General features: G+C 43.8%; 2 protein-coding genes across 3 annotated transcripts in view; one reads left to right on the top strand and one right to left on the bottom strand.

Moving 5' to 3' along the window:
- Nucleotides 1-7716, bottom strand: part of MRPS11 (mitochondrial ribosomal protein S11) — a 32168-nt gene extending 24452 nt beyond the window's left edge. The window contains exon 1 of the mRNA XM_069956673.1: nucleotides 7600-7716. Coding sequence (XP_069812774.1) covers nucleotides 7600-7664 — 65 coding nt within the window. The 5' untranslated portion in view covers nucleotides 7665-7716. The remainder of the gene's footprint in view (nucleotides 1-7599) is intronic.
- A 283-nt stretch (nucleotides 7717-7999) lies between these two features.
- On the top strand, nucleotides 8000-14898 carry MRPL46 (mitochondrial ribosomal protein L46). 2 transcript variants are annotated; one of them, XM_069956675.1, is made up of 4 exons: nucleotides 8000-8398; nucleotides 9568-9763; nucleotides 12984-13157; nucleotides 14575-14898. In XM_069956675.1, exons 1-4 carry the CDS (start codon nucleotides 8189-8191, stop codon nucleotides 14820-14822), a joined length of 828 nt encoding a protein of 275 aa, XP_069812776.1. In that variant the 5' UTR covers nucleotides 8000-8188; the 3' UTR covers nucleotides 14823-14898. The 2 variants fall into 2 exon arrangements, with proteins under 2 accessions (XP_069812776.1, XP_069812775.1); XM_069956674.1 differs by having other exon boundaries at nucleotides 8005-8398; nucleotides 14572-14898.
- Nucleotides 14899-22759: the final 7861 nt, after the last annotated feature.

Raw genomic sequence — 22759 nt, forward strand, 5'->3', positions numbered from 1 at the left:
GGAAAAAGGTGTGAGTTGGCCGGCTATTAAGGGGTGGAGGAGGCCGGGTCTTCCCCCCCCCTCCAGATGTCCACAATAGAGGGACCCCTATATGGATGAAAACCCACAGAAACCAGATAAAAACAAGAGAAGACACCAGCAGATCCCAGCGCTGTAATATCTGTACTACAAGTCAGAGGCATGTATAAGACATTTTTATTCTGACGGGTTAATGGAATTCTCCAAGCTCAAGAAGGCACCAGCTTTATGCTGTCCTGGGCATTGTGGAAATACATATATAACATCTATGACATACCTATAATGATATTACCGGTAATATTTCCTAATCCTTGAGACAACCTTGTTATGGGGATCAGGAAAAAGGAGCGAGTTGGCCGGCTATTAAGGGGTGGAGGAGGCCGGATCTTTTTTTTTTCACTTCTTAGGGCACCAGATGAATGTCTCCTCTCCAGAAAACATTCACGAGAAGTCCATATACACCAGGAGGGACCCCTATATGGATAAGAACCCCAGAAACCAAACGAAAACAAGAGAAGACACAAGCAGATCCACCCAGCAGCTGGCGGTAAGTATAAGCACTGTAATATCTGCACTACAAGTCTTAGGCATGTGTATAACATCTCATTCTGACCGGTTAATGGAATTCCCCAAGCGCAAGATGGCACCAGCTTTATGCTGTCCTGGGCCTTGTGGAAATACATATATAAAATCTATGACATACCTATGATCATATTACTGGTAGTATTTCCTCCCTGTCATAGGGATTAGGAAAAAGGTGCTAGTTGGCCAGCTATTAAGAGGTGGAGGAGGCCGGATCTTATTTTTCTTCTCTTAGGACACCAGATTAATGTCCCCAGAAAATCATCAAGACAGGATCAGAAGATCAGATGTCAAGAATTCAGCAGGGACCCCTAAATGGATGACAACCCTCTTTACTTTTAAGACAACTGACTGGAGAAAAAAATAAGAAGCCAGTGGATCGACCCAGCAGCTAGCGGTGAGTATAACATCTGCGCTGCAAGTCATAGGCATATAACACACTTTATACTTACAGGTAAATGGATTCCCTCAGGCTCAAGACGGCACAATGTTAGTACTGTCCTGGGCAATGGGAAAATTCAAAGCACTGCCCAAATATTTAGAGGTGGAGGGGGCCGGATATAAGATCTACCACGTCTATGACATACAGGGCTGTATTAACAGCTGCTGCTGCCCTAGGCACTAAACCTGAAGACGCCCCATCTTCACGCACCTATTGGCGATACCAGACCTTACCCGGCCCCTTTAAACCCTGGCACGCCCGATCGCTGTACCCCCCCCGCACGCCCGATTGCCGCCCCGGCCCCCCGCGCCCCTGATCGCTGCCCCGGCCCCTGCACGTCTGATCGCCGCCCCGGCCTGCACGCCCGATCACAGTCCAGGCCCCGAGCATACATCACCTGTTCGGGCCCGAACAGGTGATGTATGCTCGAGGCTGTGGGGCTGCGATCGGGGGAGACTATATAAAAGAATGCTGGATGTAAGGAAAGTTGTTGATACAGAATATCTGATCTGCATGGAATTAGTATACTGGATGGATCAGCACAGATTTACAAGATTTGTTTTGCTTTTGACAATAAAAATATTAATAAATATTAATGTTCTGGTCTACTTTTTCATAGATAACGATAATTTTTTCTTCCGAGTGGAGAGGCGCAGAGAGGAGGTGTGTGAGCCCTCCCATAGACAGCCAGTATGAATTCTGCCAGTTTCACTCCATGTGAACTGGAGTAAAACTTACTTTATGTTGGTAACTTAAATGAGCACTGTACTTTTCTGATAGAGACATGTCAAAAAATTTGGAGCGGTGGAGGTGTGGATTTCAGACCCCTGCTTATCACACACTTCACTTGCACCTAGCTGTTTTTACTGACTTGCTCTAAGAGACCAATTATACAGTGCTTTTACAGCGAAGCTGTGGTTGGTAACCTAGACAACGAGCTGTCAACAATGGGAAGGAAGGAAGAGGCATATCAGAAGGAAGCAAGTTTGGTAAATGAATGTGCATGCAAAAATATTTAAAAGGGGTGTTCTGCTCAAACATAACTTTTGATATGTTGCTGCCCCTGGTGAGACTAACAATTTATTCCATACTGGTTATTATCTACTCAGTCTTCTTCCCCCAGTTCTGAGCTTCTGCTTTGTGTATGAGCTTTTCTCTGTCTCCTCCTTTCTGAGACAGCTGATGCAAACAAGTCGCTGGCAGGCTTTATCTGCAACATTGTAGCTTCTTTGTAATGATAGGAGGGTTAATCTGAGGTCAAGTTGTTGATGAACTCACTGTAATTAACCCTCCCGGCATTACAAAGAAGATACAATGTTGCAGATAAAGCCTGCCAGGGACTTGTTTACATCAGAGACAGAGAAATCAGATATTTTTCAGCAGAAAGCAGCAGCTCAGAACTGGGGGGGGGGGGGGGGGGGGAGACAGAATAGATAATAATTATAAAATGAATTGTTAGTCTCACCATGGGCAGCAACAAATGAACAGGTATGTTTGAGTGGATTACCCCTTTAACCTGACAAGTCCTACGAGTTTAAAGAATAATAACCAATTGCGATAATAATGTAAGTCTACGAGGCTACAATCCCAGAATTGGTGGCTGGGGACTGGATCACACTGCCGCTGCGCTCTCGCCCCGGCTAAAGGAAGAGACCCGCTGTGATCAATAACTAGGACTAGGATAATTAGGACTGGGTAGTAGGGATGCACGATGCACCGAAATATCGATACTACTATCGATATTTCGGGCAGAAAAACGGTTCGATACCAGGATTTCCTGGTATCGATACTTTATGTTAATTTGCATAATAGCGCAGTTTAACATAAAGTATAATACAGAGAACACGGCCAGCGGCTAGCTGAGCGCCGACCGTGTTCTCTGTATGCCACCCCTGCTCCCACCTGTCACTTCCTCCGCGCTCTCTCTCCCTTCGCTCCCGGCGGCGCCAATTTCAAATAGCCGGCACATAGCAATTGCTAGTGCCGGCTATGTAGCCGCTCCGTATGCAGCAGGGGTCGGCTACTCTGTGTAACAGACCCCCGCTGCCAGTGTCTGTCTGATAATAGGGTCCGGCTCAGCCACACTCTGTTATCAGAGAGATGATTTATGTGGCATGTGAAGCTGCACAGAGGAGAGCGGGAGGTCCGGGAGAGGAGGACAGAGAAGGCTGGAGGTGAGGAGGCTGAAGACGGAGAGCGGGGGTCAGGGAGAGGAGGACAGAGAAGGCTGGAGGTGAGGAGGGAGAGCGGGAGGACGGAGGAGAAGGCTGGAGGTAAGGAGACTGAGGAAGGAGAGCGGGGGTCGGGGAGAGGAGGATGGAGGAGAAGGCTGGAGGTCAGGAGGAGATGCGGCCACTACATCTGGCTGCACTGTGAGGAGGAGCGGCCGGGGCCCTCAGATAACTCCCGGGCAGACATCAGTGGGGGATGACCAGGAGGTCAGCCGTGCTCTGACGGGGGAGGGGTGCTGTAACCTGCAGATTACTCTGCCGCCCAAATCCTGCTCACCATGCCCTGAAAGGAGAAAAAGTGTGCAACTACAGCCCTCATCATCCCAATAACTGAACTGTGTGTGTTACATGACTACAGCCCCCACCATCCCCCGGGTAGCTGAAGTGTGTGTGCTACATGACTACACTCCCCACCATCCCCCTGGTAGCTGAAGTGTGTGTGTTACATGACTACACCCCCCCACCATCCTCCGGGTAGCTGAAGTGTGTGTGTTACATGACTACACCCCCCCACCATCCTCCGGGTAGCTGAAGTGTGTGTTACATGACTACACCCCCCACCATCCCCCTGGTAGCTGAAGTGTGTGTGTTACATGACTACAGCCACCACCATCCTCCTGGTAGCTGAAGTGTGTGTGTGTTACATGACTACAGCCCCCACCATCCCCCTGGTAGCTGAAGTGTGTGTGTTACATGACTACAGCCCCCACCATCCCCCTGGTAGCTGAACTGTGTGTGTTACATGACTACAGCCCCCATCATCCCCCTGGTAGCTGAAGTGTGTGTTACATGACTACAGCCCCCACCATCCTCCTGGTAGCTGAAGTGTGTGTGTTACATGACTACAGCCCCCATCATCCCCAGCTAGCTAGTGTTACATGACTTCAATTTCTATTCTTGTGGGGTTTTTTATGTAATTTATTCAGTATCGAATTGGTATCGAGCATTGAAAAAAAAAAGTTGGTATCGAACTCAAAATTCTGGTATCGTGACATCACTACTGGGTAGTAGTGTAAGGACTACTGTACAGGACTGCGGAGGAAAGAGATGGAGCCCCCTGCACCTCCAATGCTCTTATGTTATCTCAACCCGCTATGCAGACATATGATTAACTACCCAGTTTATTGTATGGACCAGCGGCATTGATAGGGTCATATAAACTCAGGGACACAAGCCTCGAGGTATATGTTTTACACTTCCCCGCTAACATTTTATAAGGTTCTATATAGCACAAAAAAAAAAAGGGCAAAAATCTATAATACAATTTTCTATGTGTGATATGCAGTCACCACCAATACACTACACAAGTAACAAATAGAGGAGAAGGAAGACACATGATCCACTAACATCACACATGTGGGTTGGCCAGTGGGCCGTGCCTATAACCGCCTACAGTGAATAAAATGGGATGGCTTCTTCTTTCTGTTTTTTTTTTCCTGGGTGATATTCTGAAGTCCCTACCCTTAGAGACGTGGCTCGATGTCATACAACTCTGAAGTGTTCCGGGTTGGAAGTTATAACCCAGCCCACTGCAGAGCCGAGTTCCTCAGTGCTCAGCTCTGCTCTGCAAGGCACAAGACTGCAGAGTGCAGGGGATATGGACTGGGGAGGTGGCGAGCTAACACAGCAGCAGAAACAGTGTGTAGTGTGTGTGCCTCTATAGGTTTTATTTCTATGCATAAATGGGTACTGGGCAGCAGAAATATCTATTGCCAGCCAATGAGCGGGTGACCTGGTGATGTCTGTTGCCATCTACAGGATTTGTCAGATTTTGTGCACAAATTAAAAAAAAAAAAGCCACTGAGAAGGGGAGGAAGCATGACTACATGAATGATGTGCGCTGCATGCGGGGAGCAGAACAGTCTTTCCCATTGGGCAGGATAGGCGACTGCCTGGGAGCCCATGACTCATAGGGGGCCCCTCTGTGCTCTTAATCAACTTAAAAGACTGACCCTGACAGACAAAGTAGCGATGAGCAATTTGCTCCTCTGTCAATGTCATTCTCTCTTGTAAGAACGGGGCCACAGACCACACCACAAGGAGCTGTCTCCCTTTGATTCAATAGGGTTTCTCATGCGCGATCCACAAAAGAACTGACATGTCGGATGGCAGATTGCGTATGAGGAATCCTATTGAATCAATGGGACAGAATTTTAAGTGCTGTCTGCGATGCAAACGCTGCTTAAAATTCGCTGCCTATTCGCAGTGTGAACTGACCCTAAGGCTTTATTAACACGTCCTATAATCTACGGATCTGTATTTCTGTATTTGAGTAAGTGCACATTTATTCCTATTGGGCTATTCACAGGATCAGTAGATTACAATGGGATCCTCTATTTTTTACAGATTGTAACCGGTTTGGCTTCCGTATTTCCATAAAAAAATACAGATAAGTTATAATTGACATGTTGAAAAAAAAAAAAAAAAAAAAAAAAAAAAGGATTTACAGAAATACTGATGCACAACAGCACATAAAATATGCTCAATCTGTAAATTTTAGTAAACTGTACGGGTGGATAGTGGGAGAAATCTACCGACTTGTAAAAAAAAAAAAAAAAACACTGAGGGCGTACATTTACGACCCCGCTGCCTGGGCCTTAACGCAGGAGGTCGTAAATGTACGCCCTGCCGGGGCACCGGGCTGTGGAGCGCTCCGCTTGCTCCATAGTGGGGGAGGACCGACTGCTATCTGCAGCCAGGCCCTCACCCTCATTAACCCCTTAAAACATTGTGATCTCGTTGCGGCCCTTAAGTGTGAATGACAGTCACTTACCGATCAGGACACGCGCAGTGTGTCTGCAGGGGTCCTGATCACATGGCCTGACTGCCGGAGGTCTCTTACCTTCCTTTGTGCAGTCAGGTCCTCACTCTTCTGAGTCAGAAGATCACAGATTACACTGATCCCTGCTATGCTTTGGCATAGCAGTGATCAATGTATAAAATCTAATGTATAAAAGGAGAAGTCCAGCCAAAAATATTTTTTGATATTTTATTACTTATGGAAAGTTTTACAAATTTCTAATGTACATTAATTATGGGAGATGCACATATAGGGCTATTTCCCTTAATTTAGTAGATCATGGAGTGTTAGAATTCTCTCAGATACAGTGACGTCACGACCCAGGGTGTAATTCCTATGGAGTGTCCAGCAGGGGGTGCTCTATATGTAGAAGTCTATGGGACTTTATTGTTTCTATGGATGTCTATGTAAAGTAATGTAGTGGACACTGTGTTTAATTGATTGAATAGATCTATGGAATACTATGGGGAAGTGTCCTTGCTCCCCAAAGTATTCCATAAATGTATTCAGTCAGTACATTAGAAGGGCACCGAGCAGGAAGGGAGAGAGGTGCCTGTGCATCTAGCTCCCCCCTCCCTCCCAGCCACATATACACAGTACTACTCCCCTCATCATCTGCTCATAGTATGAGCAGATGATGGGGGTGTAGTACCAGGGCCGATGTCCATCACCCGCCTGCCGTCACACTGGACTATATACACTGAACTACTACTCCCATCACCTGCTCATAGTATGAGCATGACGTGACTCCATTAGAATCAATAGAACCCTATCATAGAGGGGCTAGAGTTTCCTTCCACTAAGGGTGGGTCGGCCCGCCTCCAGTGCTTCAGCCTGGGCCTGGTGGTAATGTAAAAGCCCCCTAAGAGTCTTAAAAAGCGTAGGGAAAAAAAAAAAAAATCAATAAAAGTTTTAGAAAATGTCCCAAAGCCCCTTCCCCCATAAAAGTGAAAATCACCCCCTTCCCATTTTATACATAAAACACATAAAATTATTTTATGTATTAAAAATTTTTTAAAAAAAGGGATTAATACGTCTGATCTAGAAAAAAAAATGTTACTAATAAAAACTAGAGATCATGGCGTAAAAAAAAAAAATGATGCCCCATACGACCCCTTAGGTGAGAATAAAAAAAGGGCTATAAGAGTCACAATAGGGCCACTTTAAATATACCGACCGCGGCTGCAGCAGGAGCTGTATAACTGAAAAAAGCAGTGACAGGCGGGTGACAGGCATCTGGGCGGCTCCCCGTCTGTATCTAGTCACCGCTCTCTGCCTGTCAGCGCTCTGAGGGGATGATTGACAGGCAGAGAGGCCAGTTACTGGATTGGGATTAGAAAAGAAGACACTGTGGTCCTCCCATGCTGAGATCCCTCGGCAGCCAATCAGGTTGCAGCTCTCATTTTCAGGGTCAGACAGGCATTGTAAGCAGTGATGTGATTGGCTGCTCCGGCGCTGTCTCTGCTGTGAGGAGACATTTCCTGTATGTGACACTACGTGTATTACGTTGTGTAATGATAACTCACCCGCACGCCTGCCGCATCACCCCCGGGAGCAGCCCGGGCACTACCCGCCTCATTGCCAGGTTCATGTCTCCCGGTCTAGCATCACGTTTGTCTACAAGGAGCAGAGACAGCAAGGTCACTGGGATATACCATATCGCCAAGTGCTGAGGGGGGCGCGTTAACACTTCAGATGCGTACTGTCTATTTCAGCTACTCGAGGAAGATTTTATAGTTATCTCCTAATGGATTACACTCCTAAAGATTACACTTACATCACTTCATTTATCTTTTCCAATGTGATATATTAAACTAACTACGATAGGTACAATAATGACCACCCCCAATAGGAAAATAAGGAGCGCCAACCTCTGGACTAAACCATTTTACTCAAAACTACAGGGGAGTAGAGAAAGCAAAACCGTTTTATGAAATGAAAAGACTGCGTCGGAAATACCTTCTTATTTGATTATTAGATTTCTTAAAGTAACTTCCTCATAAGAAAAGGTTCAAAGGCTGAGTAGTGTAAAACCATGAAAATCTCCCCCCCCCCTCCCTTAGAGTTCGGTGGTATAGCGCTGTTAGGAGTCCGGAGAAGTCACGTGTTCCCAACATGGCTGCGCCCGTGAGCAGGCTGCTGACCGGTGTGCTGTCATGTCGGGCACGGGTGTGGCAGGCCTCGGTGGCGGGCTGCAGGGGGCTGGCCTCTGCACCGGGGAGCTCTCCATGGAGGCTGCACGGAGCTGTGTGTCTGAAGAGGCTGGCGGTGGTGTCTCAGAGCAGGACTCCTATGCAGCAGGAGGTGGCGGAGCTGCTGCAGCAGGTACAGGACTCGCAGCCCCTCCATGCACTGTGCAGGTTTATAGACACTTAAAGGGCATTTCCATCCCCAACACTTCTCTCCTATCCGTATAGTAGAGAATAGCCAGCTGAGTGGTGGAGGTCTGACCACAGGGACGCCTCATAGAGAATGAATGGAGTGCTGTCCTCTCAGGAGTAGTGTGCTCCATTCATTCAGGGGGCGGTGACCCTTCATTGTCAGGGTCAGTGGGGGCACCAGTGGTCAGACCCCTATGGTCAGCTGATCACCTGTGCTGTGGAGAGGAGATGACCTGCTAAGATGGTAATGCCCTTTTAAAGGGGTATTCCACTTAAAAAAACCGTTTAATATGTTGCTGCCTTGGAGAGAAAATAACACCATTGGAGTACCGCTTTAATGCACGAAGGTTGTAAATTCCATGATACCAATGATTTGCCGTCTATTTTCTCTACATCTTTCTTCTTGGCTGCTTCTTAGCTCTGATCCATTAGGATCTAATTTATCTGCAGTGCCTACAGGTAGTCTGGGACACACCTCCTGTCTTACTGTTTGGAGGCTGGAGCATTGCATTAAAGGGGTTGTTCACTTAAAATAGATTTCTTTCAAATCAACTGGTCCCAGCAAGTGGCAAAGATTTGTAATTTACATTTGGCAGCAGAGAGCACTGTGTCGGACTAGAAAGAATACACCACTTCCTGTAGCACATACAGCAGCTGATAAGTACTGGAAAACTTGAGCTTTTTTTTAATAAAAGTAGAAATCTCTGGCACTTGCTAAGACCAGTTGATTTGAAAGAAAAAAAATTGGGGTCAACTTCCCTTTTAACATGGGCACCAAAAATATGCAGATCCCGTCCAGTTTTTTTTTTTGCAGGTGACACAGAACACTGGTAGCGCTCTTTGACCATTTCAGTTGTTTTTGGCTTAGGGCCTCTAGTCTTATAAATCAATGGAGATTTATCAAACAGGGTGTAAAGTGAAACTGCCTCAGTTGCCCCTAGCAACCAATCAGATTCCACCTTTCATTTTCCAAAGAGTCTGTGAGGAATGAAAGGTGGAATCTGATTGGTTGCTAGGGGCAACTGAGCCAGTTTCACTTTACTCCATGCTTGATAAATCTCTCCCTATGTTTCCATTATCCCCTTTCATCTGATGCCTTCTTATGTCTTTCAGATAGAGTTAGAGAAAAGTTTGTATTCAGTCCATGAGCTTCAACTTATGAAAGATGCCGAGCGTCTGCGGAGGAAGCAGTCTAACACGTATGACTCTGATGATGAAGACGACGATCAGGACATAGTGATGGCGCAGGATCTGGAGGATACCTGGGAACAAAAATGGAAACAAATGAAACTTGCTCCAAGAGTAACAGGTATTACCACCAAGCGGAACATTGATGTTAAAGGAGTTGAATGTAATGGGCACACGAAGGAACAGCAATTGTATGTGTGGCCCCAATGCCCAATTTATCCTGCCTTGTAAAGACACTGCAAGAGACCGGATATTCTGCAAGTTAGTTAAAGGGGTAGTGCGGCGCTCAGAAATTATTCACAGAATAACACACATTACAAAGTTATACAACTTTGTAATGTATGTTATGTCTGTGAATGGCCCCCTTCCCCGTGTCCCACCACCCCCACCCGTGTACCCGGAAGTGTGGTGCGCTATACATACCTGTCACGTGCCGACACCAGTCTTCTATCTTCATTCAGCGACGTCTTCTTCGGGCGGACGGCGAACAGCTCCGACTGTTCTGAATGCCGGCCGCCCTCTGCAGCGCCATCCGATGCGCAGCCGCGATTGGCTGAGCATAACTGTGCTCAGCCAATCGCGGCTGAGCACAGTTGTGACGCGCCGGAGGGGGGGCGGCGTCAGCGACTCGGCCGTCCGTCCGAAGATGATGTTTGGCACAAGATGGCGGACGGCCCTCGAAACGGATCAGGTAATGTATAATGCACCACACTTCCGGGTACACGGGTGGGGGTGGTGGGACACGGGGAAGGGGGTGATTCATAGACATAACATACATTACAAAGTTGTATAACTTTGTAATGTGTGTTATTCTGTGAATAATTTCTGAGCGCCGCACTACCCCCTTAATGTTTCCCACATTGTCTGGACCAGTCCCTTGTATTCACAATCGTATCGCAAGATACAATATGTATCTTATAGGTTAAGCAATGTCATGCTGTGCCTTTTAGGCCTTGTCTATGATCTTTGGACAACCAAGGTGGTGGGAATTTTCTGAAAGAAGCATGCTGTAGATTTTGGACTATTGCAGTGGTGCATCATAATCCAAATTTAGTCATGTACATGCATAGCAACTGGTCTTAAAGGGGAACTCCAACGGGAAAAGATTTCTTTTAAACAGCTAGCGTCAGAAAGTTTATACAGATTTGTAAATTAGTACTATTTAAGAATCTCAAGTCTTCCAATACTTATCAGCTGCTGTATGCTCTACAGGAAGTGGTGTTTTTTTTCCCAGTCTGACACAGTGCTCTCTGCTGCCACCTCTTTCCATGTCAGGAACTGTCCAGAGCAGTAGAAGATCCATATAAAACAACTCCACTGCTCTGGTCAGATCTTGTCACGAAGCAGCTTTTGAAAGGAATAAATCATCTTTTTTTTTTTTCACCAAAAGGTGATGTGCTGCAGACTTGAAGATCCTGACCAAGAGAATTTTACTGCAAGCACCTTCATTTTTGAATCTGGATGTGCAGCTTTTCTTTGAGAAGAAAAAAATAAATAAAATAAAGTATGTGTACGTATATGTATATATGTGTGTGTGTGTATATAATATATATATATATATATATATATATATATATTATACAGTGGTGCCTTGGATTACGAGCATAATAGGTTCCGGGACCGTGCTTGTAATCCAAATCCACTCTTAAACCAAAGCAAATGTTCCCATAAGAAATTATGGAAATGCAGACAATTGGTTCCACACCCCAAAAATAATAATTTATTATTCTGAATAACATGCAAAACAAATGAAACAAACAATGAGAAACAGCAGAATATGTGATATTATAAGTTACTGTACAGTAATAGAGAGGATGGGAAACACAAGGGGCGGACAGAGACTGCAGGGGGCATGAAGGAATGAGCAGGACAGATGTGCGCACATACATGCAGCACTCTCTGTTCAGGGAGAGAGGGGGGGTGACAGTTATGGAGAGATTACCCCACAGTCCTGTCCCCTGATGTAAGCCCCAGCCTGAAGTGGATCTGCTATGATTTGGAAGGTGGGGCAGACTTCCTGGGTCAGAGTACAGTGCTGTAGATCCCGCTATGCAGACCATGCCCCTCCCCAACTCGCCCTCCCACCCAGTACAGGGAGCTCTTAAACCATGTCACAATTTTGAAAAACTGAGCTCTTAAACCAAAACACAGTGGTACATTGGTTTATGAGTAACTTGGATTCAGAGCGTTTTGCAAGAGCTCAGTCTTTCAAAATTGTAACTTGGTTTAAAAGCTCCTGGTACTGGGTGGGAGGGGGAGTGGGGAAGGGGCATGGTCTGCATAGTGTGTCTACAGCACTGTACTTTGACCATTCACACCGCTGTATAGAGCGGTTTCTCTCACTGTCCTCCTGCACAGCTCTGTGATTCTCCCTTCCTGATTGGTCCATGCTGAGCACATGCCCTTCCCCATTGCTGTCATGTGACCACACAGACCTCTGACAGCAGCCCTGCTTCTGTATTCTAGCATTTTGTACTACGCTACTGCATTATAGGGATCTGCAGTTCCATCCTGTATCTACAAACTGCTGCTGTTTTTTCATTCTTATGCACTTACTATACATGATACTCCACATGCTGCTTGGCTATATTGTACAGTAACTTCTAATATGATTAGAGATGAGCGAACCAGGTTCGGGTTCAAATTGATCCGAACCCGAACGTTCGGGATTTGATTAGCGGGGGCTGCTGAACTTTGATAAAGCTCTAAGGTTGTCTGGAAAACATGGATACAGCCAATGACTATATCCATGTTTTCCACATAGCCTTAAGGCTTTATCCAAGTTCAGCAGCCACCGCTAATCAAATGCCGAAAGTTTCGCTCATCTCTAAATATGATGTATGTAGCTTTCTTTTTGTTTTACATGTAATTCAGAATAAAAAAATTACCATTATTTTAGGGGGGGGGGGGAACCATTTGTCTACATTTCAATGATTTCCTATGGGAAGATTTGCTTTGGTCTAAGAGTGATTTGGATTACTAGAATGATCACTGAACGATTGTGTGTGTGTGTGTGTATATATATATATATATATATATATATATACATGCAGTATATCCATGTATATCTACATTATAAAAACAAAGAAAGCACAACCACGCAAAGAGAAACAAACTAGTGGGTCATACTGCAATGCAAGCGCAATGAAAACACACAGACATGTACTTTTATTACAGTAAAACAGCAGATGTTGGAGAACAAGGTGGATCCAGCATGTTTGTTTCAGCTTGTTCAATGCTTTGTTTTCTTGGTAAATAAACTATTAGCAGAGCAGTCTGGTAATGGTTTTCTGTTTATAATGTGGGGCAGTCAGCGCATAATTGCTCTATATTTGTTACAGAGGCCGATGAAAAAAATGATCGAACGTCGCTCAACAGGAAACTTGAAAACAGCTTGGTCCTGCTGGTAAAACATAAGATTGGCAATGAAGATGTCTGGATGTTCCCTCAGGTTGAATGGCAGACTGGAGAAACAATGAGGCAGACAGCCGAACGCGCCCTTTCTAACTTGTCAGGTATTTTCATAAAATGAGTCTATGCAAATCCAGATTTTGTATTTTACTGATTGTCATTCTAGAACATATGTGTCAAACTAAGACCTTCCAGCTTTTAAAACTACAATTCCCATCATGCCTTACCAGTCATGATGAGAATTATAGCTTTGTAACAGTTGGCGGGCCTGAGTTTGACACCCCTGTTCTAGAACAATGTTTAGCTCTGTTCCTAGGCCTTGTACCTTAGACCCAGGCATATATGATTGTACCCTCATAAGCAGAGGGGGGGAAAAAGGGGGGGGACGTTTTTTAGGAGCATCACATTCTTTGTACAAAAAGCTTTATTCTCTCCAAGCAGAAATGCAGTGTTTTGTCAGTAATAATGCTTGACAGACAGAATGCTGCATTTTAGCTCAGTGGAGCATTTTTTATCTCTTTCCTACAGATGTTTTGCTGCTGCAGTATTTTTTTTTTCTACATGTGGCATCTGTAAATGTTGGGACATGAAAGTCCTGCATATTTAAGAAGCTATCTAGGGTGACCTTGTGGTGCTGTTATGTGTGTGTGGCCCTTTATAGATAAGATCGTACACTGATGACTATTTAAAACACTGTACAAGTATTGTCCGATTTCCTCCCTAGGGACAGAAATATCGTTTATAAAGGGCTTTTTTCCATGTTTAAACATACAAATACTCAGTATACAAATAAGTATACAAATACTCAGATTACAGAGGATATTGGGCTAGGAGTCTGAGAATTATCAGAGGATGCACCAAAGTCTTCGATAAATAAGTTAAGACAATACTTAGGAGATCAGCAGTGTGAAGGTCGACCCCAGGGCTCACTCGCCTCACACTGGTTGGCATCCTAATGGTTCGGAGTCTAGTTCCGACAACTGTTGGCAGATCTCAATAATAATGTACTGTGCTTGGACCCAGCACACTTTCTGCCATCGGACAAAAAAAGGAACAGACATGTTTGACTTCAGCCTCCAGATCATTTACCTGGCAGATGAACGCCGTCACAGATCTAAAGATTTCTTATAGCAGGCTATTGTCCAAATGTTCCTTACCTGTTGTGTATAGCCAGGTGTAACTGTATGGCTATACACATCTATGGAAAGGCTGGTTTCTTTCTATCTAGTGGAGTTGCTAATAATTAGAGATGAGCAAACCTCGAGCATGCTCGAGTCGATCCGAACCCGATTGTTCGACATTTGATTAGCGGTGGCTGCTGAAGTTGGATAAATCCCTAAGGCTATGTGGAAAGCATGGATATAGTCATTGACTATATCTATGTTTTCCAGACAACCTTAGAGCTTTATCCACGTTCAGCAGCCCCAGCTAATCAAATGCCGATCGTTCGGCTTCGGATGGACTCGAACCCGAACCCGGTTCGCTCATCTCTACTAATAAACCTTTTCTTCTTCACAGAAGATCGCATAGAGGCTCACTTCCTAGGAAATGCTCCTTGCGGCTTTTACAAGTACAAGTTTCCCAAAACGGTGCGGAGTGAAGATATGATGGGGGCCAAGGTGTTCTTTTTCAAAGCTTTGCTCAAAAGTAAATCATTGCTCACAAATAAGAAAAAAGGAGACTACGTTTGGGTTAGCAAAGATGAACTAAAGGACTATTTAAAGCCAGCTTATCTATCTGAAGTGGATAAGTTTTTCATAGAAATATAATGTGTACTATTGTGTAAATATACTAATTAAAACTTTTTGTATGACTGTGAAAAATACAGCAAGTGATTTATCTTTTCTTTCTCAGCTGTTATTTTTTTCTTAGTCTTATTGACTGTAGCAGTCTGAAATCTTTATGCATATGTTCTGTTTACTCCTTTTCCTTCCAAGAGCGATGTCTTTTTATTTTATTTTTAATTTTTTTTTTTGTTTCCTTTTTATTACATTGACAGAGCTGTATGAGGGCTTAGGCTAAGTTCAAATCTGTGGTGTTTGCACCGTTTATCTGCTCTCACATTGGAGCAGAAGGACAAATAAAGATCAGACACTGTAATCTTGCTGCACAACAGAAAGTGACAAACAAACCCCATCGACTTTTAAGAGGTCCACTAGGTTTCTGCCATGGTGTCCATCGTATTTGACTGGATTATACAACGTTCTGCTTTTTTCTTTTTCTTTCTTTTTGGGCTGGTCTTTTAGACAGTGGAGGCCTCCAGTGAAGCTTCCAACACAGGCAGGCTGACCAGTACCTTCTAATAACAATAACTTATATAGTGCAAACATGTTCCACAGCATTGTACATAACTCATATTTGTCCTTGTCCCCATTAGAAACTAAATTGTGAGCCACAAATTCAACTATGTATTTTTGGCGTTTAAGTCCATGCACCCTACGGAATGGCAATGGAAAACCCGTCACGCATTCAGCAGCTCGCACCCGCCGGCAGACTGATGCGGCGTACGTGTCTCTGCCCGTGTCATAGACATTCTATGCACTGGCGGATTCCTTCATCCGTCCAAAGAATAAACCAGTCAACCTTCCGTAGTGTGCATATTTAAATTTGGGGAAATGGGGGCATCAGTGGAGACTCTTGATTGAGTACTTTATTAGAATTTTTTCACTGATCTCCTTGAGTTCAGTGATTACTGTGCTTTGTTGGTTGATTTGTCATTGCCCCAACTAGCCAGGATCCTGCTCCACACTGACGAGGGGCAAATACACCGAAACGGCTGCCTGTGGATGAATGCCTGCCTTGGGAATCCCTTGTCATGATCGCAATACTCGCACCTTGAGTTAGACGTTGACAAAAAGGGGCCACCCTGTTGTTTCCCTATTTATGTTCCAATACTCGCAACCGAGTGGGACTTAAGGGGCTATCTATCACAGTGGTGTGGTGCTCTCCCCATCATGGAGGCACCCCGTGGCAACAGGCTAGAGATATCTGGCTATCCCGTGTTTTGAGACTTGCAACCGAGGCCCCCTGGACTCTTGTTTTGCATATTGAAATTTTTGGGGGCATCAGTGGAGACTCTTGAGTACTTCATTGGGCTTTTTTCACTGATCTCCTTGAGTTCAGCAATTACTGTTTTTCGTAGTCTGCACGCACCCTAAAATAGGAAACTGGAATAATTGTACATGTTGTCCTTGGTGAGATTTAAAGCCAGTGTAGGCAGCAGTGCTAACATTTAATCTCCAATATTACATGCCAGGCTATTTCACGCAAAAAGGTTGAACATGAGATATTGGTTGTCGTTTTGGCCACAATAAATAAGCTTGCAACTCATGTTGACACTTTGTTGTTTTGTTGTTACATCAACATTTCTAGCAAATTTCCCAAATACTAATGAACGACCATTCACTGCTAGAACTTGCAATCTCTTGATTAGAATACTCAAATATGGTTAAAATCTTATCTACTGCTGCTACTGCCACATAGTAACATAAAGTTACTAAATATTGTAGAAAGCATCTCAAGCTCAGAACCTTCCTAGTTAGCCAGAGGAGACAGCAACTACAGCTTCAGTGGACCCCACCCATCATCTATAGGGTATTTTCACAGACTGTCAAAATGGCAAATTTAATGGCCAATAAAGGCTGTTATTTGCCGTGAAATGATGGCTGTCCAGGAAAAGTGGTGATTTGTTTTTACCTAGTGGGAAGCCTACTGCTGCAGGTAAAAAAGTGTGCTAGGAGAGCGCTTCCCCTGCTTAGGCTACGTTCACACAGAGCAAAAGGGGCGGATTACGCGAGGAAATATTTCCACCTGATATCAACTGACGCTGAATTCCGAGCAGAATATAAGCAGAATGTAAGCAGAATCCCTGCGTATTCCGCTAGGAAAGTGTTTAGCTCGTAATCAGCTCTTGACAAATTCAGCGCGGAATACTCGAGGAATCCGTGCTGAATCCGCATGCATTCAGCGCTGAAATTCAGCGAGTATTTGGCGAGTAAACTAGACTATACCAGACTATATACTAGAATCCTCCTCCCCCCTATTTTCCCCATTTCCGCACTGATTCAGCGCGTAATTTCTGCTTGTATTCAGCGCTGAAACAGTAAATCAGAGCCCTATTGGTTTGTATAGGCTTCCGCTAGCGGAAGAATGAATATGTTCATTCTTCTGGCGGAAAGCGGATTAGTTCAGTGCGGGAATTTCCCCCATGTGAACTGCAGAGCAAAATTTCCATTCAACACAATGGAAATTAGCTCTGCACCTATTTTAACGGCTGAAATTTCAGCGCAGAAATTTAGCTGCTTTTGCTTTGTGTGAACTAGCCCTAATATCAAGTATATGCTTTGGGTTTTAGTGTTCCCTAAAAGTATTCTATTTTTTTTTTGGCAAGCCCCATTAGGAAAGAAGTTTGATACTACCTTTGCTATTTTTCAGAAAAATTAGCGGCACACCTGATGGATTAAGAGTGAATTTTTTTTCCCAAATATTTTTTAAAAACTGTCAACTTTTTTGGTCCCCCTAGGGGATTTGTCAGCAATAATTTGATGGCTTATGCTGCGTTTACACAACGATTATCGTTCGAATTTGAGCGACACAGCAAACGATTAAGCGACGAGCAAAAAATTTTTATTTTGATCGTTCAACATGTTCTCAAATAGTCGTTCGCTAAAATATCGCAGATCGCTTTGTGTAACAGTCAAAGATTCCCCCTATGTAAAAGATGGGATTAAGCAGTCTTAAAACAATTGCAATAATGATTTTTCTTACAAATTTTCTAAAAAATTTTCTAACCATTTAATCGTGTAAACGCTGATCGTTATAAAAACCAAATCGTTGCTTCAGAATCGCTAAACGATTGATTAGGCGAATTTTCACGCAGCACTAAACGCAGCACTATATAGTTAAATCAATTGCAGTTTTGGAGGCCTTTTACAGGCCTCGACTACCATAGCAAATTGAATCAATTGCCTTCTATAGATTTGACAACCAATCTGCCACTTTATATCCCCATGCACACTGTTACTTTTTAACTACCTTCCAGCCTTGACAGTGGCATATAATAGCTGGCAATTGCAATAGCTCTGAGCCAGCCATAAATGGCACATCAGGTATGTCATGGTGGCTCAAAGGGTTAAGAGGCTTGTGCTTCCTAATACATCTAGTGCAGGGTGTCAAACTGGTAGCCCTCCAGCTGTTGCAAAACTACAACTCCCACCAAGCCTGGATAGCCAAAGCTTTGGCTGTCCAGGCATGATGGGAATTGGAGTTGTTAATTTTGACACCTATGATCTAGTGCATCTTGCACCAGCAGAATTTACGTTATTCAGGATTAGAAAAACACAACTACTTTCTTGCATGCACAGCATCACCCCTGTCCACAGGTTCCATCTACTTCAATGAAACTGAGCTGCAAAACCACACTCAAACAAAGGACAATAGTGATTCTTTTCTGGGAGAAAAAAAGCAATGTTTTTGTAAACCTGGACAACCCCTTTAAAGGACGTCAGAGCCGGGGGGCGGTCCGGGTCTTCTTCCTCCTCTGCGTCTTCATAGAGAGTGAATGGAACGGAAAAGGCTGCTGGTGCACATGCGCACCAGCAGCCTTTTCATTGGCTGGAGCGCATCACATGGCTTCCAGCTTGCTCAGCCCTCATTGGCTGAGGTTACTGGAAGCCATGTGATGCGCTCCAGCCAATGAAAAGGCTGCCGGTGCGCAAGCGCACTGGCAGCCTTATCCATCCCCAGGACCCGGAAGTCAGAGACATCGCTGGACTGCGGTGACGATGAGGCGGATGGCGGGCGAATGGAGTGGCGATCGTCACCGGAGGGATGGTGAGTATGGTGTCTGTGTTTTTTTTTTTTTTGGGGGGGGGGGGGGGTCCCGCGGGAGTTGTCCTTTAAGACAAGTGTGTTGGGGCGGGTCTTAATAAATTTGAGTTTAGATTTAAGTTTACATCTTGTCTATTCTCTTGATGGAGGAAGGATGTCAGTGTGCTGATATGGATTATAGGAGCCTTTTTACTAGTTCAACTAATCAAACAGTTGCCAGAAATACCCGGTTTCCCCAAAAATAAGACCTAGTAGAGGTTTTGCTGAATTGCTAAATATAAGGCCTGCCCCCGAAAGTAAGACGTAGCAAAGTTTTTGTTTGGAACTATGCCTGCCGAACAGAGCACCAGGATGTGCAGCTGGGATTCTTCTTAGCCCTCCACCGTTGTCCTCTACCTTCACCGTCCATTGCAGAGCAGTTTCATGCAGGATATGAAGACAGTCACCTGCCGCCAACCCCGAAGTTCCCTTTCGCGGCCGTCACTTAAAAATGTGCAGGCAAGGCATCAAGAGGCCTGTTGCCAGCCACCCCCCCATTGTCCCCTACTGCTATATGTAGAGCTGCACAGTCTGCCGTTATCCCATTGCCTGCTGCCATACAGTACACTGTCCCTGCTGTGCTGTACGAGTGTGCTGTGATGAGCTCTCCTTGGTGGCCTGAAGATGCAAGACCGTTCCTGCTGTACAAGTGGTCCAGGAACTGCTGTGGGAGATTGTAACAGTCTCCAGACTATATAATAAATGTTCTTTTTTTTTTCAACAGTAAATGTGAACTCTTCTTCATGAAAAATTAAGACATCCCCTGAAAATAAGACCTAGTGCATCTTTTGGAGCAAAAATTTATACACATTTTCAGAGAGACGGGGTAGCACTAGTAGTCATTTGAACTCTTTCTTAGGGTATAAACACACACCGTATACGCAGCAAATACGCAGCAGATTAGATCTAAATAACTGAACACAGCATCAAATCTGCACGATCAAATCTGCTGCGTATCTGCTGCATATACGGTGTGTGTGTGCTTGTACCCTTACCCAAACTGCCTTCCTAGTGTCTGGAATGGTTATTTTGGAACCGCAGAAAATTCTTTTAATGCATTATCAGAAGTGGCACCAATATGGTGCTTCTCTTTAATAGGAATTGGGCTTGTCAGGTTTGTGTGGTGCACTCTTGTGTTGTGGTCATACACATCTGAGGCAGCTATTTCAATCTCCCCATACACAAATATACCGAGATCAGCTGAGCATTCATGCATTTTCAATGGGTAAAGGAGAGAAAACCACTGCCAGATTATTTGGCGGCTGCTTATAGGAAAACAGGATTGGCCATTAAAATCTAAGATGCCTGATCCTTCTGCCCCGACATTATTGGAGGGCCATAGGTATAAAGATGTCGGTTTGACAATGCCTTGGGATTGGCTGCAGCACGATGATAATGATTTGTTTGTCTCCCTTTTATTGTTAAGTACATCTCAGGCATTGGTGGGAGTCATGTAGATTCCTGATAAATAATACATGCATTAGTCAAATATGCTGGTGTGCTGGAAAAAAAAGAAAAACTCATATCCTTCCAAAATTAAACAATTAGAAGTTCTAATGTGCATACTGATTGTATCATACATTACATTATGGCTTTAATAAGCAATTGAATTGTCATCTTTTTCTTCTCCCTGACAGGGTAATAGAATAAAACTTGTGTTATGCAGCAGCAGGATAGAAGTATCAATAATGCATCGCATCTAATTGGCATTGTGACAGTAGAACTTGGTCGCTCGCTCACTCAGGAACGCATTTGTTACAATTGTTACAAGATGGAATGTATTCTAAAGCAAATTATCATTTTATACTGAACAGATAGGAGAAAGGTTACAACAAGGAAGACACGTGTACATGGAACAATCCAGGTCTCCTTCACACGAGCTAATTACTTCTGTTAGCTTTGTGAAAAGGGGACAATAGTTCCTGTTCATTGTTCTCTTTAGGTTTTTCATATGCTTGTGTAAAGCCTATATTAAAGGGGGTTATCCAGTGCTACAAAAACATGGCCGATTTCTTCCCGACACAGCACACTCTTTTCTCCAGTTCAGTTGTGGTTTGCAATAAAGCTCCATTCACTTCAATGGAACTACAAAACCCACTCAAACTGGACACAAGAGTGGTGCTGTCTTTGGCAGAAAGTGGCCATGTTTTGTAGCGCTGGATAACCCTTTTAAAGGCGTAATCCAACTGTTTTTACAATGGAATAATTAAAAATGCTTCTCTGTGAAATGATGTTATGTACTTTTTATGTTGTCCCTTGTGTTCTTTTGATTGCTTCTCTGAATGTCCTCCTAATGTATCCAGTGACCGTGGCCACACATGCTCAGTAGTGCAGTCAGACTATCTCAGTCCTCTTGTACATGGCAACAAACAATTTTTACTATTGTAATGGCCATCCAATAGGAATTTATTAGGAGTATTAGAGGCAGCATCTTTGCACCAGCTCTGTGAACACTGAAATAGATAGATATTAATACTATCTTAAAGGGAATCTGTGAGCTGCAATTCCCTTTCCACCCAAAGCAAGTTTGCAATATACATTCCTTATTTCTTTTTTGTTCTCATTCTGTAAAACAAAGCAGAACTTACCAGAAATTCTGGTCCAGTCTCCTGAACACAGCTTTTTAGTGTTGTGCTGGTTAAAAAAAAAGAGACTAAATACACAATGCATCCATCAGTCAAATGACTGCCGTCTCTGTGAGTACGTAGACCTAAAAAACACATGACTTCCTGTTTTTAGACTCTTTGGAAAAAAAAAATCACAGGGAGTGCTGTGTCCAGCTTTTCCTGGCACCCAGGGTGGAGCGGCAGGGAGCGGAGCAGCACTGAAAGGCTGGCAGCTCGATGAGTGGATGACAGATTAAACAAAGTCACAGCCCTAGAACCCGAAAGCGTCCGCACTGTGGGATGGAGATACTGGCAGCAGCATGGGAGCCAGGGAGGTAAGTCTGCTTTTTTATTTTCAAACAACACATTACCGAACATATCTCAAAAAAGGCCCTTACCCAGGGTACCCCTTAAGAACTTTGTTTCTGCAAATCATTGCTTATTTTATTTTTTCTAACAGCTTCTAAAGTAATATTGTGATCATTTCCTATGTTGTTTCTGTAATTATTGCTACTGCTACTATATGTTTCTATAAGTCTATTATTGGTGAGACCTCCACTCTTTCCTATGTATCCTGTCAAAGTAACCCTCTTCCCACATTTTTCTGTTAATGTGCGGCACAGGCAATAACAACGTTCTATAGCCTTTACATTGCACTAAAATTACCCATCAAAGGTGGTTCCTTCCTGATTTTCTCATCACAATCTTCTTAATGTACATTGAGTGGAATTTGTGCAGCATAAAAAGGTTTTTGGATTCATTTTATGTATTTATAGGGACATATTATTTTATTTCATTTAGATGTTGGTGACATTCACCTATTGACATTGTGCGAGTTTCTGCAAATTAATTCCTTAATCAATAATTCTTTAGATAAACTAATGCAGGGTGAGCAAGGGAAAGGAAATGGGAAAGGAAAGTACATGGTTCTTGCATCATCTGCAATTCATCTGTTGCCATCCCTCAAATAATTAAGAATTTCAGTAAAGTTTCAGACTGACCCGTAAGCTCAGGATCTGACTTTCAGATTCAATTTTTTAGCCAAGAAAAAAATAGATTTTATGAGTCCTGTTTTATATTATTGTGATTGTATGTAAGATAAGGACATGGAGTACATCTGTACAAAATTGGAAGAGTAATCACCAGAACTAGATAAGATTTAGATTTAAGATGTATATATTTCCTGTACAGATGTTGTTAGCTTTGATTTTGATTTTACTGTATATATGATA

This window comes from Dendropsophus ebraccatus, chromosome 1, assembly GCF_027789765.1.
Source record: "Dendropsophus ebraccatus isolate aDenEbr1 chromosome 1, aDenEbr1.pat, whole genome shotgun sequence".
In the NCBI taxonomy this organism is placed as follows: Eukaryota; Metazoa; Chordata; class Amphibia; order Anura; family Hylidae; genus Dendropsophus; species Dendropsophus ebraccatus.

What these genes read in the sequence shown, in the direction of transcription:
- MRPL46 (XM_069956674.1), top strand. Translation starts at nt 8,189, where the DNA reads ATGGCTGCGCCCGTGAGCAGGCTGCTGACCGGTGTGCTGTCATGTCGG. An exon ending in ACTTGCTCCAAGAGTAACAG is followed by an intron (nt 9,764 to 12,983) that starts GTATTACCACCA and finishes TATTTGTTACAG; the next exon opens with AGGCCGATGAAAAAAATGAT. An exon ending in CGCCCTTTCTAACTTGTCAG is followed by an intron (nt 13,158 to 14,571) that starts GTATTTTCATAA and finishes TCTTCTTCACAG; the next exon opens with AAGATCGCATAGAGGCTCAC.